This window comes from Oncorhynchus mykiss, chromosome 7 (assembly GCF_013265735.2).
Source record: "Oncorhynchus mykiss isolate Arlee chromosome 7, USDA_OmykA_1.1, whole genome shotgun sequence".
Lineage (NCBI taxonomy): Eukaryota > Metazoa > Chordata > Actinopteri > Salmoniformes > Salmonidae > Oncorhynchus > Oncorhynchus mykiss.
The window spans coordinates 47,600,612-47,620,502 of record NC_048571.1 but is presented as its reverse complement, the minus strand read 5'-3'; the positions used below and the strand labels follow the sequence as shown (position 1 = coordinate 47,620,502).

The window sequence follows — 19,891 nt, the reverse complement described above, 5'->3', positions numbered from 1 at the left end:
CGGTTAACCCATTTGTTCCCACATTTTTCCCAGACATGCCACTGCAAATCTTATACCATTAGTAACCTTAACATGTATTTTCTTATATATATACATATATATATATTAAAAAGTATGTTTAAAAAATATATGTTTGATTCTTGATGGGAACATAAAAAAAGAAGGCAGGTAGCCTAGTGATTAGAGCATTGGACTAATAACCAAAAGGTTGCAAGATCGAATCCCCGGTAAAAATCTGTCGTTCTGCCCCTGAACAAGGCAGCTAACCCACTGTTCCTAGGCTGTCGTTGAAAGTAAGAATTTCTTCTTAACTGACTTTCCTAGTTAAATAAAGGTAAAATTAAGTGCTCTGCTTATAATACCATTTACAGACTTGTTTTCCTATTCCTCAGCCCCGATATCTATATAGCTCAGCCCACTTACCCACACACCTAAACCCCAATAATTACCTACACACCCCAGCCCTGTTACCCCCATGCCCTAACACCCACATTCCAATACCCTAATGTTGATACAATCAAGTAGCCTACCGATACACCCATCGCCTAGCCCTAAATGTAGCGTGTCCACCCGGTGAAAACTTTAGTGATGACATTTCCATATGTTATAAAATACATTTTACCAAGACAAATATGATTATTCATGTTCTGAATCGTTCAGTGGGGTCTTTCTCTGACATATCATTAACATTATATCCAAAAAGTCAGATTCCGTAACCTAATACATCTGATAATAGCCAAAGCACCAAACTTTGTTGACAGCGCTTAGCAGCTTTATCACATAAACTTTTGAGGATTTTACATTTTGTGGTTGTCGCCTTCCAAGTTGTGTCAGGGGGTCGCAAATAGCAAAATTAGCATGGCACGAGCTGAATTAAATGTAAAAGACTTTGAAAATGTAAAGCTTGAGGTAAGCTCAGTGCTCCGTTGACATTTCACTGAGATACACTTGTTTTGCTGAGAAGTCTTCGAAAAAGAACAGGAACTTAGCATTAATATGAACAACGTATACTAAAATATGAAAATACTACAAGTCATGTCTCAAAATCAATATCTATCTTACCTCTATATTGTTTTATGTCCTCTGGATTTGAGAAGAAAAATTACAAGTTCAATAGTAAGTCTGTCAGGAAGCCTTAATTCTCGCTCAGCATCCAGCCTAGCTGACACGATGCTATTTTCCTGATTTATGACCACATTTTTTCCTCTGGCCTCCATTGATTTAGTCGCCCTGATTTTGAATATGCTACACGGGTAACAATTCCAATCAATTTGGAACGTATTATGATAGAGACGTGAGATTTTACCCATTGGTCAAAATATGCTTTTTTAATTGGATAACCTACCAAATGCCCTATTTGTTACTCCTAGACCCCAGTTCCTTTGCCAATATACCTCATCCCTGTTACTTGCCTATCTCATCCATGTTACCCACTTTCCTTATGGCTGTATTCCCCAAGTCACCAACAGTAGCCTATATCTGTTACGGTGCGTGAATGAGGACCCAAAAGCGAATTAACGTAAACAGAGCTTCTTTAATAACAAAACGTAGGCTCAGATGGACCGGCAGGTTCCGACAGGACAAGGTTGCAGCAAACATGACGATAGTCTGGTTCAGGCATGAACAACACAAACAAGAATCCGACAAAGACAGGAGCAGGAACAGAGAGAGATATAGAGGACCTAATCAGAGGGAAAAAGGGAACAGGTGGGAAAAGGGGTGAATGAGGTAGTCAGAGAAGACAAGGAACAGCTGGGGGAAAGAGGGGAAGAAACGGTAACCTAGTAACGACCAGCAGAGGGAGACAGGGTGAAGGGAAAGGACAGAAACAAGACACAACATGACAATACATGACAATATCCAGCTATACACTGCACACCCCAACCCTGTTATTTACATATCTTAGTCTTGCAACCTCTGACTTGTATACAGTAATACTTTCATAGATAAACTCATACAGTACAGTGCAATAACACATGTGCCCCTGCCCCATTAAATTTTTTAGTACCAGAGATTTGAATGGGCAATAGAGGTTCATCCAGACCCATTACCTGTATGAGCCTTGTGTATCCCCACACCCCATTACTCATGTAAACCAGGTAAATCCATGGGCATACTCACATTAAACAGGTCTACCCCAGTGTCCAAGTCTCAACATTCATGCAAACCAGGTCTACTCTTGTGACTATTCATCAAAACTCACTTAAACCGGGTCTATCATTGTGCAACAAACAAACCTATTGACATAAAATGTTTGTTAAGTTATTACACTAATTCAGTGCATGGGTCTATACATGGCCGATTCCCACTGAAATAACAAAATATGACATTTAACAGTCAAAATCACTGATTTAAACATATGTAAAGACTAATGAATAATGGTAAAATCCTCTAAAATGATATTGATCAAGTATATTCATAACCCAACTCAACTTCAATCTACTGAAAAAAGAAATCATCTGCTGATGAAATATATATAATAAGTTAGAGCCAATGCATTTTCCCATTGGTCAAAAATGTGACCTCTAGGATATAGTCCTAGCACAAGCATCATGGATTCAATGTATTGAAAATGAAAGGCACATACAGTACCAGTCAAATGTTTGGACACACCTACTTTCTTTATGTGTACTATTTTCTACATTATATAATAATAATAAAGACATCAAAACTATGAAATAACGCATATGGAATCATATAGTAACCATATATATACAAAATACTTATTTTCCACCATAGTTTGCAAATAAATTCATAAAAAATCCTACAATGTGATTTTCTGGATTTTTGTTTCTCATTTTGTCTGTCATAGTTGAAGTGTACCTATGATGAAAATTACAGGCCTCTCTCATCTTTTTAAGGGGGAGAACTTGCACAATTGGTGGCTGACTAAATACTTTTTTGCCCCAATGTATTTTATATTTGAGATTCTTCAAAATAGCCACCCTTTGCCTTGATGACAGATTTTCACACTTGGCATTCTCTCAACCAGCTTCATGAGGTAGTCACCTAGAATGCCTGGTAGCCTGGTTCCTCTCTAGGTTTCTTCCTAGGTTTTGGCCTTTCTAGGGAGTTTTTCCTAGCCACCGTGCTTCTACACCTGCATTGCTTGCTGTTTGGGGTTTTAGGCTGGATTTCTGTACAGCACTTTGAGATATCAGCTGATGCACGAAGAGTTATATAAATACATTTGATTTGAATGCATTTCAATTAACAGGTGTGCCTTGTTAAAAGTTATTTTGTGGAATTTATTTCCTTAATGCATTTGAACCAATCAGTTGTGTTGTGACAAGGTAGGAGTGGTATACAGAAGATATCCCTATTTGGTAAAATACCAAGTCCATATTATGGCAAGAACAGCTAAAATAAATAAAGAGAAACAAAAGTGCATCATTACTTTAAAACATGAAGGTTAGTCAATCCGGAAAAGTTTCTTCAAGTGCAGTAGCAAAAACCATCACGCGCTATGATGAAACTGGCTCTCATGTGGACCGCCACAGGAAAGGAAGACCCAGAGTTACCTCTGCTGCAGAGGGTAAGTTCATTAGAGTTACCAGCCTCAGAAATTGCAGCCCAAAGAAATGCTTCACAGAGTTAAAGTAACAGACACATCTCAACATCAACTGTTCAGAGACTGCGTGAATCAGGCCATCATGGTCAAATTTCTGCAAAGAAACCACTTCTAAAGGACACCAATAAGAAGAAGAGACTTGCTTGGGCCAAGAAACATGAGTAATGGACATTAGACCGGTGGAAATCTGTCCTTTGGTCTGATGAGTCCAAATTTGAATTTTTGGTTCTAAACGCCGTGTCTTTGTGAGACGCAGAGTAGGTGAACGGATGATCTCTGCATGTGTGGTTCCCACCGTGAATCATGGAGGAGGTGTGATGGTGTGGGGGTCCTTTTCTGGTGACACTGTCTGTGATTTATTTAGAATTCAAGGCACACTTAACCAGCATAGCTACCACAGCATTTTGCAGCGATATGCCATTCCATGTGGTTTGCGCTTAGTGGAACTATAATTTTTTTTCAATAGGACTTTGACCCTAAACACACCTCCCTGCTGTGTAAGGGCTATATGACCAAGGAGAGTGATGGAGTGCTGCATTAGATGACCTGGCCCCCACAATCCCCCAACCTCAACCCATTTGAGATGGTTGGGGATGAATTGGAGTGAAGGAAAAGCAGCCAACTAGTGCTCAGCATATGTGGGAACTCCTTCAAGACTATTGGAAAATAATTCCTCATGAAGCTGGTTGAGAGAATTTCAAGACTGTGCAAAACTGTCATCAAGGCAAAGGGTGGCTAATTTGAAGAATGTCAAATATAAAATATATTTGGATTTGTTTAAAACTTTTTGGGTTATTACATGATTCCATATGTGTTATTTCATAGTTTTGATGTCTTCACTATTATTCTACAATGTAGAAAATTGTAAAAAAAAATAAAGAAAAACCCTTGAATGAGTAGGTGTGTCCAAACTTTTGACTGGTACTGTATGTTAACTAGACCCTTTAAACATTATATTTACAAAGAAAATATTTTAACATTTCAACAATGTATTACGTTTTTTAATCTGTTCAATACAGACCTCTGGTGCCAAATTCGTCTGTAAAAGTACACCTTGGAGGGTATGCTTGTGGCCTTGTGACCATTTTGAGAAATCATATGCAACTTCTCTGAAACATACTAGACACCTTAATAATGCATAATAAATTACTTATAAGTACAACTTAACTTCTCTAGAGCCTGTAAAGTACAACAACAAAAATATTTCACTATTGTGACCGATGGGATTAAATGGGTAAACCCAAATCTCAAGTCACACGTTGGCCTAATTTGTCAGATGCTTTACGTATAGTCTGTCCACAAGAGATTAAGGCTACACAGTCATGATCAGGGTGACCACATGTCCCAGATTTTATCAACACATTTTTTTTTTATGTTTGATTTGCCCTGTATTTCAGTCAGACATTCCAACCTGTCTCGTTGCGCTTATGGAAAGAAATCATAAGGATGTGGTAGCCTAAATTGACTGGTGATAAACACTTCTCCAATCATTGTGGAGATCTGATATTCTGCGCAATGCAAGACAAGATGTAGGCCAATGTCATAGGCCTATCATCAACCAATCATATTTCTGAAATCCTTTTGGGCTAAATTCCAGCTAAACTTGGAGAGGACAGTTAGGCCTCACTAACAAAATGCATGCTTCTGACTAAGAGCTACAAAAGAAAGTAAATAGTGACTGAGGCTCTCCATGCTCATTACTTGCTTATTCAACATGTTTTCTGCTACTTCGCTCAATCCCATTTTAAGTCTCCCTTCCTAGCAGTGGTGTTATAAAGTAGGCTACTTAAGTAAAAAATATGTTAAAGTAACCTGCTACACTGAACAAAAATATAAACGTAACATGTAAAGTATTGGTCCCATGTTTAATGAGTTAAAATTTTTAAAAAAAACAGAAATGTTCCAAAAAGTTCCAAAAAGCTTATTTCTCAAAAATGTTGTGCACACAAGTTTATATCCCTGTTAGTGAGCATTTCTCCTTTGCCAAGATAATCCATCCACCTGTCAGGCGTGGCATATCAAGAAGGGGATTAAACAGCATGATCATTACACAGGTGCACCTTATGCTGGGGACAATAAAGGGCCACTTTAAAATGTGTAGTTTTGTCACACAACACAATGCCACAGTTTTGAGGGAGTGTGCAATTGGCATAATGACTACAGGAATGCCCACCAGAGCTGTTGCCAGGGAATTGAATGTTAATGTCTCTACCATAAGCTACCAATGTCATTTTAGAGAATTTGGCAGTACGTACAACCGGCATCACAACCGCAGACAACGTGTTAACACGCCAGCCCTGGACCTCCACATCTGGCTTTTTTTTACCTGTGGGATCCTCTGAGAGGGGAGTATGGGTGGTGCTGAGGAGTATTTCTGTCTGTAAAAAACAAACACTTTTATGGGGAAAAACTCATTCTGATTGGGGGTTGAGTCTGGCTGCCAAATGGGTGTGCCTATACCCTCCCAGCCCACCCATGGCTGCATCCCTGCCCAGTCATGTGAAATCTGTAGATTAGGACCTAATAAATTCATTTCAATTGGCTGACTTCCTTATATGAACTGTAACTGTAAAAAGAAATTTTAACGTTTACATTTTTTTTCAGTATATTTAATTTGTTTTGGGGGGTATCTGTACTTTACTTTACTACTTATATTTTTGATTACTTTTACTCCACTACATTCCTAAAGCGAATATTTACATTTTACTCCAAAATGGTCAGGCAGGACAGTAAATTGGTCCAATTCACACACCTAACAATATTCTGTATACATCTGGCCCTTCTTTGGACACTGGGTTAACAAACCTCCAAACAAGCTTCAATGCCATACAACACTCCTTCTGTGGCCTACAACTGCTTTTAAATGCTAGTAAAACTAAATGCATGCTCTTAAACCGATTGCTGCCCGCACCCGCCCGCCCGACTAGCATCACTACTCTGGATAGTTCTGATTTAGAATATGTGGACAACTACAAATACCTAGGTGTCTGGTTAGACTGTAAACTCACATTAAGCATCTCCAATCCAAAATTAAATCAAAAATTGGCTTCCTATTTTGCCTCCTTCACTCATGCTGCCAAACATACCCTCGTAAAACTGACTATCCTACCGATCATTGACTTCGGCAATGCCATTTACAAAATAGCCTCCAACACTCTACTCAGCAAATTGGATGTAGTATATAACAGTGCCATCTGTTTTGTCACCAAAGCCCCATATACTACCCACCACTGTGACCTGTATGCCCTTGTTGGCTGGCCCTCGCTTCATATCCGTTGCCAAACCCACTGGCTCCAGGTCATCTATAAGTCTTTGCTAGGAAAAGCCCTGCCTTATCTCAGCTCACTGTTCACCATAGCAACACCCACCTGTAGCACACGCTCCAGCAGGTATATTTCACTGGTCATCCCAAAGCCAAAACCTGCTTTGGCTGCCTTTCCTTCCAGTTCTCTGCTGCCAATGACTGGAACGGATTGCAATAGTCACTGAAGCTGGAGACTTATATCTCCCTCTCTAACTTTAAGCATCAGCTGTCAGAGCTGTCCCTGTACACAGCCCATCTTTAAATAGCACACCCAACATCCCCATATTGTTATTTTTTTGTTGTTGCTCTTTTGCACCCCAGTATCTCTACTTGCACATCTATCACTCCAGTGTTAACACTAAATTGTAATTATTTCGCCTCTATGGCCTATTTACTGCCTTACCTCCCTAATCTTACTACATTTGCACACACTGTACATAGATTTTTTTATTGTGTTATTGACTGTATGTTTGTTTATCCCATGTGTAACTCTGTTGTTGTTTTTGTCGCACTGCTTTGCTATATCTTGGCCAGGTCACAGTTGTAAATGAGAACTTGTTCTCAACTGGCCTACCTGGTTAAATAAAGGTGAAATAGTGAAATAAAATAAAAAATAATGCATCCTAAAACATTATTCATTTAGACTACACTGTCCCGCGAATATCCCGCCTAAATAGCCCTGTTGTCCCGCATTTGGGTATTTTAAATGTGGTCAACCTAGACATGATCAATTACTTGATAACACGCATGGTTAACTGCGGTAATGATTACCTGGTTTAATTTTAAATACTGAAAACGTCAATGTCATGGTAAGTTCAGCCAAATAGGCTTTTGCTTATTTTTTTATCATCATATGATATAACAGTACTTTAGGGCAGGCCTACCTATAGGCCTTCGTTGTGTCAAAATATAGCCTGCAATATACTACGGTTGTCCGGGAATTTGGGGTCGTGATTTGAAAGTGGATACTGGATACTGGGGTTTGTTTGGCTTCAAATTCAAACTGCTGGCCAATGAGCGAGCGCGTTTAGCAGAGCGCTCTAAAACGCAGGCTTGTGTACATAGATCTGGTTGCACAACTTTCGAGTAACCAATGCCTACTACGGATGGGCCGGAACTGAGTTCAACGCAAAATACAAATGTGCTTTTTCTGGCTACATTGTTCCACACGTATAGGAGGATCCCTTAATGTAATGGTTACTGTATATTCTAAATAGCAACATTATGGCTCAATCGCAATGTTTGGACGATTCACCTGGAAGGTGGCCGTCAACAAGACAGGGAAATTATTTGAATGTACAGGAGTTGTACAACGAAAAGCACCGATTAGCGTTAGAGGAGCTTATTTCAGGTGGAGTTGATTCCTTTCTGGATTTTCTAAGAAAAGAACAAATTCCGAACTTTCTCTCAGATGACGAGATCAAACAGATTGGCCGTGCTGCGGCGGTCCCACGCTTTGCGTCCCTCCAGGGTGAAGACGTGATCATTGAGCAGTCGGTAAGTAGCTCCATGGACTGCTCCTCGGTGACTTACTTTCCAGAGGTCTCAGACGTGGAGCCACCGCTGTTGGAAATCGGCTGGCCCGCCTTTACATCGGGCTCTTACCGAGGAGTCACTCGTGCTGTCGCACACTTCCAACCCAGCTATGGGGAATGCATCTATAGTTGTAAGGAAGCTGCGAGAAGAATGATAAAAAGTGCCAAGGAGGTAATAAATGAACAAAATATTAAAATTGTCACCAATAGGCATACCACGTGTTGAGTTTTATGTGTGTTGTTTAGTGATACATATTAATATTATAGGCATGTATGGAAGGACCCATTTTGTATTTGCCTGAATTTGGCACACCTCCAATGTAAAATTCAAATCAGCCATGCAGAGCCGGCTCTAGCCTTTTATGGGCCCTCCTACGCGAGATTTGGTTTAGATAGCTGGCTAGTCTTATTTACCAATCTAGAAATTGTTAGCTGACATGGCTAATTGAGTGACTGACATAACAATCGAGAAATTGCTGAGGAACAATCAAATTTCAAACTTTCACATTGTGTGTTCAACTATTGTGACTCACAACAGTAAGTTGAGACTGGATTTCTCAGTTTTAAAGCAAGTTTTTTGCAGTTCTACACATTTTACAATGGGGCGGAGAGAACATTTTTAAATATTATAGCAAATGCCATGCAATTCTACTCATTTTGGGGTGGGGAAACATTTCTTTATGTTTTAAAGCTGTTGGCAATTCTACACATTTTGCCTTGACCCATGCCATGTTAATGATATCTTAGTAAGAGTGACTAACAAAATCAATGCCATGCACCCTTGAGGTCAGGGCACCTTGGCACGTAACCGGTGGTATTCGGCCATGTTTACTACAAGGTTAGATAGTAGGCTAGACTAATTTACCAATCTAAAAATTGTTAGCTGACGCCTATGTTTGGTTTGGGCTAAATCGAGTCCGGTCCAAAAAAAACATCTGTGGTCATTGAAATCAAGGCCAGAACGGACGGACCAAATTTGTATGTCTTTTCAACGTCCTTGGACGTTGGAGTCGGCTGGTGCTCCCTGGGGGATTGACAAGGTCTGGTATATAAATATTTGTGAGGTCTGGATGAACCTTTATACTGTTTGATATTCAGCTTCTCAAAAGCATAGTTTTTTTCCTCCTTTATAATTCACAGATCCTCATAGAAAACTATATTACCCATTTTGAAGAACAGTAGATACTTGCTCATAAAGGTCAGACAAAAGAAAGAACCCCATTAATGTTAGTCACATGTTCAAACTCAATACATTTCTGGACATGTTGGAACTGTCAGTTTGATGCAGTTTCCTTACCATCCTGATGAGTTGACGTTCCAGAAAAGAGAATGAGGAAAAGGCTCCAAACTACCAAGTCTATGGTTCAGAGGAGCACCTGCAGTAATAGTACATCAATGAATGTGTCTGAACATGCTTTTCACAATGTTTGTGTGCTCTTTTTTTAATGCTTAGCCTTGGGTGTTGATCTGCCTATGCGTGCAGGTGCGCTGTAGGTAGGTTTACAGAAAGTGGAGAAATCAGGTTTGAGTTGCAGTAAATTTAATTTCTCTCTGCTTCAAGCCTTATAGTTGCGCAGCATCAGTTTGAGAATAACAATTTAGAAAATGCCCCAAAGGGCCCTTGATCTGTACGCTATTGAGTTATTATCCTTGAGAGGGCACTAGAAAATACAATTTTTATCAAGAAATGCAAACATCGTTGCAACAAATTTCTAACCTGCTTCTGGAGAACATGAGGTCAGACATCAGCAGGAGTTCTAAAAGCACCTCACAATGAGCCTGATTGTCCCTGTCAGAGAAACTCATTTGTTTGCTGACCAAGCATTTACATATGATTGCAATGGCAACAGACCACAGTTGACTGCAAGCGAGGATCATTTAAGTACACATGACAGAGAAAGTGTGGTCAATAGAGGAGCTGGCTCAGTGTTTTTTTCCTTCTTAATGTTTAAGACCTGGTTTTTGGGCACCAGCAGGTATAAGAGCCCATTCAGTGTGACCCTGCCTCACAAATAGTAAGTCAGAAGAGCAGCCTCTTTAAAATTGTAAACCGGACCTGAATGGTGCTTTGACTAACCAATGATTGATGTACCATTACAGGTGATTGCCATAGTGACAGACTCTCTGACAGACCTGGACATATTCAAGGATCTTCAGGAGGCGTGCACGCAGCACAGAGTTCCAGTGTACATCCTGCTGGAACACTCCTGTGTGCCCGCATTCCTCAAAATGTGCAACAACATCAATGTGCGCCTGGACGAGCTTCTGGTATGTGGGTGTGATGACTCCACCTTTGTGTCGTATCTCCGATAAGCACCAGGATAAGCCATGATTACAGTTTCAATGCATACCTAGTTAAGTAAAGGTTCAACAAAATGAAACTGATGGTCATATAATGCATTGTTTTCATGATCAATGGAAACATTGCTTGTTTATGACTGACTTCGCATGATCATGCTGTCTGCATGTTTTATAAGTGACCAGTGACTGGCTTGTATTTCATACTGTTTTTGTTTCATTCCTCATTAAAGCAAATGCGAGTGAGGACCATAACTGGTGGTACGTACTTCATGAGATCAGGGGCCAAGATTACTGGAAAGGTTCATGAACGGTTCATGTTGATTGATGGGAACCGAGTGGCTACAGGCTCCTACAGGTAAAGACGTCCTGCTTTACTAACAAGGCATTATACAGTATAGCATTGAAAAACGTCCCGAGCAATAAAACATTACTAAATACTTTCCCCTTGTATGAATCAAGCTACTGTAAGTGATGTAGCCATCCTTATTTGACTGAAATGGGGTATACAACTGTAAAGCATTTTGGTTAATTCTTAGGTTCAATTGGACTGATGGTAAACTTAACAGCAGCAACCTGATTGAGTTGTCTGGCCAGATCACTGAGAACTTTGATGAGGAGTTCCGCATCCTGTATGCCCAGTCCATGCCTGTTATTACCAGGGGCCCAGCCAGTGCCCGAATCAGTGGCATCTACGACCACCTGCTCATCAAACTCCCCATCACGTCATCCCCTCAGCCGGCCAGAGAAAGGCCCCCAGTCGAGTCTGTCGGTCTGGCAGTATTGGGCAAAATTGTCTGTCTGACCAGCACACCCAGCCGGGCCCAGGCTGTGGCAGTGCTGCCCCCCAGAGAGGACACTGGGGAGAGGGGCTGTAAGAGCAGCCCGGTCTCAGACTCCTCCACTATAGGGGAAGACTGGATGGAGCAGCAGCACATGCAGGAGATCCTGTCTGGAAGTGCTGCCCAGTGCCTGCCTACAGGTGACCCTGCCACTGTTACAGCAGCAGTGGATGTGCTGGTCACACCCCTCGTCACTCCTTGTCATGTCTCCACCCAGACCAGCTTCACCACGGTGGACAGTGGAGTGCAGACAGATCTGACTCAGTACACTAACCGCCTCTCCCCCAACAAGACTACAGTTACCCAGTTTGCCACCACCAATAACCAGACCGACAACATCCAGAATGAAGCTGCCTCCTCAGATTCCATCTCTACCTCCCCTAGGCAGCACCTCGCCCCCCATGGGGTGGACCGTCGCCCTGCAATCCGTCACTGTACCTCGCCCCCCGATGGGAACCTGAGGGAGTGCTTCCACAAGCTGACCAAAGAGCGTCAGTATCACTACTCCAACATCCGCTCCAAGCTGGAGCACATGGGGACCATGCTGTCCCACCGCCGTGAGCTGGTAGACCTCACCAACATGGCCTTGGGGCCCGGGCTGCATAGAGCATGCAAGTCCCAGAAAGAGTGGGAACAGAGGCAGGGGCATAACCCTGGCCTGCTGATGGACAGTGTGGGCATGGACACTTGGCCAAGGGCCAGATGTTTACAATAAAATAACTTATTGAGCTGCAGGGCCTTAGAGATGATGGGTGTTGTGGAAAGGGTTCTGTGTTTTGTGGGTATACACTACCTGAAACAAATGGGTTTAAAGGGCAATATGAAATATTTGAGGATTATTCTTCCTTAGTTTTAAGATTTTGAAAGTACACTACATGGCCAGAAGGATGTGGACACCCCTTCAAATTGGTGGATTCGGCTATTTCAGCCACACCCGTTGCTGACAGGTTAATGAAATCTAGCACACAGCCAAGCAACCTCCATAGACAAACATTGGCAGTAGAATGGCCCATCCTGAAGAGATCAGTGACTTTCACCACCTTCGCCACCTTTCCAACAAGTAATTTCATTACATTTCTGCCCTGCTATAGCTGCTCCAGTCAACTGTAAGTGCTGTTATTGTGAAGTGGAAACGTCTAGAAACAACAACGGCTCAGCTGCGAAGTGGTAGGCCACACAAGCTCACAGAACGGGACCGTAGAGTGCTGAAGCCCGTAGCATGTAAAAATATTTTGCGACACTCACTACCAAGTTCCAAACTGCCTCTGGAAGCAACGCCAGCACAAGAACTGTTCATTGGAAGCTCCATGAAATGGGTTTCCATGGCCGAGCAGTCACACACAAGATCACCATGCGCAATTCCAAGCATTGTCTGGAGTGGTGCAAAGCTCACAAATCTGGGTTTGGAGTACACTGCCTGCATGAGTGCATAGTGCCAACTGTAAAGTTTGGTGGATAAGGAATAATGGTCCGGGGCTGTTTTTCATGGTTTGTGCTAGGCCCCTTAGTTCCAGTGAAGGGAAATCTTACACTACAGCATACAATGACATTCTAGATGATTCTGTGCTTCCAACTTTGTGGCAACAGTTTGGGGAAGGCCCTTTCCTGTTTCAGCATGACAATGCTCCCATGCACAAGGGGTGGTCCATACAGAAATGGTTTGATAAGATCCGTGTGGACGAACTTGACTGGCCTGCACAGAGTCCTGACCTCAACCCCATTGAGCACCTTTGTGATGAATTGGAATGCCGACTGCGAGCCAGGCCTAGCTGCCCAACGTCAGTGCCCGACCTCACTAATGCTCTTGTGGCTGGATGGAAGCAAGTCCCCGCAGTAATGTTCCAACATCTAATGAAAAGCCTTCCCAGAAGAGTGGAGGCTGTTATAGCAGTAAAGGGGGACCAACACCATATTGATGCCCATGATTTTGGAATGAGAGAGTCTACGAGCATGTGTCCACATACTTTTGGCTATGTAGTGTATGTGTTATTGTGATGCAGCCTTCTTCCTCTTGTTATTGTCAATCTGTCCCCTTTCTTTCAACCCTGTTTGAACATGACTACTAGAAATTGACGTGAAATGGCAAGAGATCGGCCACAGATAGACTGTCATTTGCCTTGACCATTTTTGCCACGAAATGGTACGTTTTTAAGCAAGGACATTGTGCAATAAGCCACAATCTGAATAGTTTTTATGAAAATATTTTATTGAACCAAGATTGTCCAATGATTTATTTGAGAAACACTAAGTACAATTCATAAATTGATATTTTATGACCATTTTAAGTGAGCCATTTTGTCTGCTGTAACTAAACTTAATTATGCTGGATTCTAACATGCAGTCTAACTTAACCTGAGTACTGAGAAAGTATAGGTTTTATGATATCGATTGATGTACTTCATTGCTGACACAATGGAAATAAAGGAGTACTTGATTTATATTATCTGTTGTCAGTCATCACTTTTCTTAATACTTTTACTCTGTCCCATCCTCATAATGAGTACTTCAAACCAGTGACCATGTGTCCTTAAACCCAATTCTTAATGCTGCTTTTCATGAAATTGCTGATCGTTATATTATGCGACGTGATCACTATGGAAATGAACAAACAAGTGACAGTGGAATCACTTACATTTTTATGAATAATCATGTTGAGGGCAAGTGCACTTTAAGTCTCATTCATCAGAATATTGTGTTTATGTAGTTATTTTATTGATTGATTGCTATACAATATCTATTAGCCATTGTTTGGTGGTTGGGTGTATTGGCACCCTCTGCCGCTGGTCTCAATTTAACAGCTGGGTGTGGTGTGGGCCACTTTGCATGTGGTAGACATTCATCCAGCAAATATTTTCAGAGTAAATGTCAAGGGAAGCTAAGCAACAGCACAAATGAAGTAATGACACAATAACAATACAGGTATTACACTAGTGTACGTCCAATATTACATCATATGTAAGGCCTTGAACTATACTGCCATAGTTCAGAGTGCCATTTGGGTTTGGCAGGAACATGTTGTTTTTTCTCATCTGAGCACAAAGGTCCTGAGATGATCGAGCCAAGATCTTGGCTCCTTTAAACAAAAATGCCGCCCTCAAATGTGTTACTCAAGAGTTTTTGTGTGAGTAATATTTAGCCATATTCAGGATGGACACCGTGACAGGTACTATGGGTTAAACTGTGTCCCAAGATTGAAGTCTGAAGTTATAAACCAGTTTATTGTTTGGGATTTCCCATTTATTTGTAGATACTTTGGATATAGTTTAGGCAATTTTACAAAAGGAATACATTGGATGGTGTAGAGTTACCTACAAGTATGATAACACCCCTTCATTATTTTGCGAACTGTGGTGAACATTATCACTGTAGGCCTATTGCCTCATAACTAGAATCTCTATAAAATATGACCGTATTATTGCGGTAATAACAATGAAAAAGACATTAACAGTAAAAAAATCAGTTTGTATTTTGTTTATTTAGAAGCCAGCAGGCTCAATTTACTTTCCCAAAATAAGGCAGCCATTTTGCCAACTCACTTTCAGGCTTGTATATTCATCCCCCACAGGGCAGCATATCAGAACCCACTCTATTAATTTATGCAAATGGTCCCAACCTAAGGGATTTGATCTGAGAGTAAATGCACTGGGTGTATTGTGAGAGAAATAAATGAGATTCTAATTGGGTGCTGTAAGACAACCAATGTGTTTGTAATGAAAAAAGTGGCAGGGGCTCCATAGCATAGTGCTCGTTGCCTTTTAGGTTTTTACTCATTTGTGAATAGCATCTTCATGGCAAGATGGTGCCGATAGACATGGTCGCCCTGTTCATGGCTCCTAAGCAACTTTGCAGTATTTGTTTTAGCGTGTGTGTGTGTATGTGTTATTTCTCACATTATTAGCTCATAAGTCTTTTCCATTAATACATACAGCCGGAAATAACATTTAAGAAACATTTCTCTACACCCGCAGTAACATCTGCTAAATATGTATATGGTACCAATAACATTTTATTTGATTTGCATATCCTGCTGCACAGTGACAGTATGAATGAAATGTATATCATTTAGTCTATAATTGAATTATTTTCAATTGCAAGTATATCCTATTTTCAAAGACTGATAGGCTGCTATTATAATAATTTGTTTGTTGTAGTACTTTGACAGGAAAGACAGGCATTCAAAGATTGAAATTAACAGTAGGGTGTGAACTGGCTCTTGATAAGCATTTCAGGTAGTGAAAGCCAGTCTCTTCACAGTTGAAATCAAAATTGATTTGTCACATGTACCGAATACAACAGGTAGACTTTACCGTGGAATGCTAGCTTTCGAGCCCTTCCCAACAATACAGTTCTAAAATAGAATAATTAAAAAATAGTAACACGAGGAATAACATTGAGCTACGTACAGGCAATTCCAGTCGCAGATCAATGTGCAGGGGTACAAGGTGTTTGAGGGACATGCAGTATGTCCATGAAGGCAGGGTAAAGTGACTAGGCATCAGGATAGATAATAATACGAGTAAAATAGAGAACAGAGTAGCGGCAGCATATGATTGATGAGTGTAAAAGTGTGTTTGTGTATTTGTGTTGTCGGTGTGTGTGTGCAGTGTGTGTATATATAGTGTGCTGTATGTGCCATTCAGAAGGTGAATGGGCAAGACAAAATATTTAAGTTCCTTTGAATGAGATAGGTGCCAGATGCACTGGTTTGTGTCAAGAACTGCAATGCTGCTGGGTTTTTCATGCTCCACAGTTTCCTGTGCGTATCAAGAATGGTCCGCCACCCAAAGGACATCCAGCCAACTTGACACAACTGCAGGAAGCATTCCTGTGGAACGCCTTTGACACCTAGTAGAGTCCATGCCCTGGCGAATTGAGGCTGTTCTGAGGGCAAAGGGGGGTGCAACTCAATATTAGGAAGGTGTTTGTAATGTTTTGTACACACTGTGTATAGTCTTGTGAGTGTGCATAAAGTCAGTGCAAGATAGGGTTAGTGCAGATAGTCTGGGTAACCATTTCATGAACTATTTCGCAGTCTAATGAATATTTTGCAGTCTTATGGCTTGGGGGTAGAAGTTGTGACTGTCTCAAAGTTTGACCATGTTCAATCAAATCATTCATTATGAACTACTATAATGATCTACTATAATTTCTAAGTTACTAATGACTAAAACCAAGAGTGAGTGCTGTCTGAAACAGGTGTTGTGGGGGGTTAAAGGGATCTTCCTAATGGTTCATTTCATCAACAGTACCGTGTCTCTGCCACCAGAGAGAGCTCTAGCCTTGTTTATATCAACATTACATACTGTATGTTGTGGTCTATTGTGTCTGTCTCCAATTTGTCTAAAAACTCGAGGACCGTTTCTTTTGTCTGGTTACCACAACAGTCCATTGATACATGCATTTTCAGAATGACCAGCTACTGTAGTAATTAATTCCGATGGAGAAAAACACTGCAATTTGTACACAATCATTGGATCTTAACTTCTTTCTAAATTGACAGATGTTTTCAATCTCAGGTAAATGACAATTAGAGTCCTTTTACATGTCCTCTTTAGGTCATTTCTCTAGTCCCAGGAGGGCAGAATATTTCCTGGTGCATGCTGGGTAATGTCATTTTGGCTGTCATAGTGTCTGACAGAAGGTGTAACGTTGTGTCCCGACATAAATTGAATTAAAATATAATCCGATTTGTAACTAAGAGTATACCATTGTCTATTACCTTGAATCACAATTATGTAAATGAGAATTAACATTGTGCTTGTCTTTTTTTGAAAGCAACATCTCGATCTCCTGTATAATCACTGTTTTCAATCTATAACTGAGGCAGACATGATGCATGCATGCCAGGCATACTAATGCTTTGTGAATGAACCTTTTTGTGTCCGATAGGTCACAATTCTTCATTTCTGGTTTCATTGGTCAGATAAGGTGCACAGTGTTTGCGCGTGTGTGCTAGGGAATTCCTCTCACTCATAACATCAACAATGTATGTTCACATACTCTTTTGCAGGAATCTTTAGGAATAAGAAAAGTTTATGGTAAGGGCCACTTGTCTTTTACTTTGTCAAGTATCTCAGTACCAACCCCACCCTGTCCACCCCCCCACTGATCTCTTATTGAACAGCAATGATGGGGGTGAGACAGACAGTAACAGCCATCCCCATTGATTATTGGATTGGTTTCCATCTCCCTGTAGATGTATATACGCTCCCTTGGTGCCTGGGTGCTGAGGTATTAGCTGCTCTTCTCTCTGTCGCCTAAGTCACACATTTGCAATGACATTCTTTAGAGGGGGATTTGAAGAGCGCATAGCAAGGTATGTACACTCATCCTCTGTGCAATTTTACTCAAACTGTTTTAATACCCATTTCAAATTTGGGGTTTATACTGCAAACCTAAATTAAGGCAGTTTCTGGTCGCCACAACTATCTGGTTTACCCTGCTTGCGTAATGTTTATTTAATTTGACAGACATAAAATGGCTCTCCTGATGGCCAAAGTAAACCTCTCAATTACCCTGAACACTTTTGATGAGATTAGCTGTTGATTGCTTGACCTCTAGTTGGCCAGACTGTGAGCTACAGTATGGACATTCCCACAGGCATCACTCTGTGTATTTTGCAATTGCCACTGAATTTCATCTGTATTTTTACTGCATGTTTAACCAATTATCCCTCCCTCTCTCTCTGCACACACACACACACACACACACACTCTTTCTCTCTCTTTCTCTCTCTTTCTCTCTCTTTCTCTCTTTCTTTCTTTCTTTCTTTCTTATCTGGTATCAGCCTGAATAACTTGGTCTAAGCGTTTAATTTCAGAAGGCTACTAACTGTTAAAACACCCTGACATATAAACACTGATAAAAACCTGCTCAGTTGGCTGAATCCTGCTTTGTTTAACTGTCCCCTGTCACGATTAATCCTGTTTGTAATGCCATCTCTGCTTTGTTTTCCATGAGGGAGTGCAAGGGCGAGTCATTGCCCTGGAGGGGGAGTGTTCTGCCTTGGGCTCCAAAACATAGATAATAAATGTTCAAGTCATTGGAAAATGAAGCGAGCCTAAAGCATGTAGTCAGGTTTAATGTTGTCGTTCTATGGTTGTTTGCGATGGGTGAGTAAGATAGAGTGGCATGTATTGTGGTTCAGATGCACGAAATGTTGTCACTTCCTGGTCTCAAATGCTGATGACACACTATAGTAACGCAGGCGGATGGTATTGTTGATAGACTCTCTGTGCTAACTGCATGCTCTGCATTTACACACTGTCCAACAACAGCATGACTGCTATTTTTAGACCAGCTGCTCCTCTGCAGCACCCTTTAATCAGCTTTTCACCAATGATTTATAGTAAGAGCCTATGTGAAACAGCTGTAGTGTTGGGGAAAACCATGCGTAGGCTTATATTTTACATATTTTGAAGTTACTACATTTTTATTTGTAATAGGTACAGTAAGCACCAGGAGAATGCCCGCTAAAGTGGCAACGGTTGTAATGTTTCTGTTGTCCTTGCTGTCGTGGAAGTGCTGGGCTCTGGTTCTGCAGATACACACTTGCTGACAGGGAACAACCATGTTTGAGACCTCTAAAACCTGGCATAGGATGTCACACAGTCAGAGTAATGGTGAGTCAACCTGGCCAACAGTACCTTGACCCAACCCAAGTCACACACTTCTGGTCATTCCATGGAATCCCACAGACAAGGCCTTGCACAAAGAGACATGAGTCAGTTAGTTAGTAACACTCACTAGGACAGCACGTTTTATTGTAACAAAGATGAACTAGAACAATATTTAAACATGCCATCTGTTTGTGTCAACCTCCACACTGGGCAAAACTAGCTGAATCAATGTTGTTTACACATCATTTAAACCCATAAATGTATTATGATGATGTTGAATCAACAATTTTTGGACCTGCAAAAATTCATCAATGTAAGGGAATATTGTATTTCATCCAACTTTTAACCTAAATCCAATGACTGGGGGTCATTTCTGATTGATTTCATGTTGAATTCACGTTAGTTGACAAGTCAACCTAATGTAAATCCAAACTAGACTTTGAACTGACGTCTGTGCCCAGTGGGCTCCTTCGCTCAGTGAGACCAGGATACTTGGATCACATTGGTTGGCAAGAAACACTAGATCATTCAGTTACTATCACACACACACACACACAATACAGTACATGCATGTACTTTCATTTTGTAATGACTCAAAGTGCAGGAAATCCAGCCATCGTTTCAGCCAAAGCAACTAGACAGCGTATTCCGTGTGTGTTCTGTGTGACACCTCCTCTGGTGTCTATTTCAACAGCTCTATCCATGTATCGATCCATGTCTTC

At 41.0% G+C, this 19,891-nt stretch overlaps 1 protein-coding gene across 2 annotated transcripts; it reads left to right on the top strand.

Annotated features, from left to right (window-relative positions):
- Window positions 1-7,888: 7,888 nt before the first annotated feature.
- LOC110527904 (protein FAM83D) lies at window positions 7,889-13,993 on the top strand. Of its 2 annotated transcripts, none has more exons than XM_021609506.2 (4): window positions 7,889-8,372; window positions 10,511-10,678; window positions 10,942-11,066; window positions 11,248-13,993. In XM_021609506.2, the coding sequence occupies exons 1-4, from the start codon at window positions 8,100-8,102 to the stop codon at window positions 12,263-12,265; spliced, it is 1,584 nt and encodes a 527-aa protein (XP_021465181.2). In that variant the 5' UTR covers window positions 7,889-8,099; the 3' UTR covers window positions 12,266-13,993. The 2 variants fall into 2 exon arrangements, with proteins under 2 accessions (XP_021465181.2, XP_021465180.2); XM_021609505.2 differs by having other exon boundaries at window positions 7,905-8,582.
- The last annotated feature ends 5,898 nt before the right edge of the window (window positions 13,994-19,891 follow it).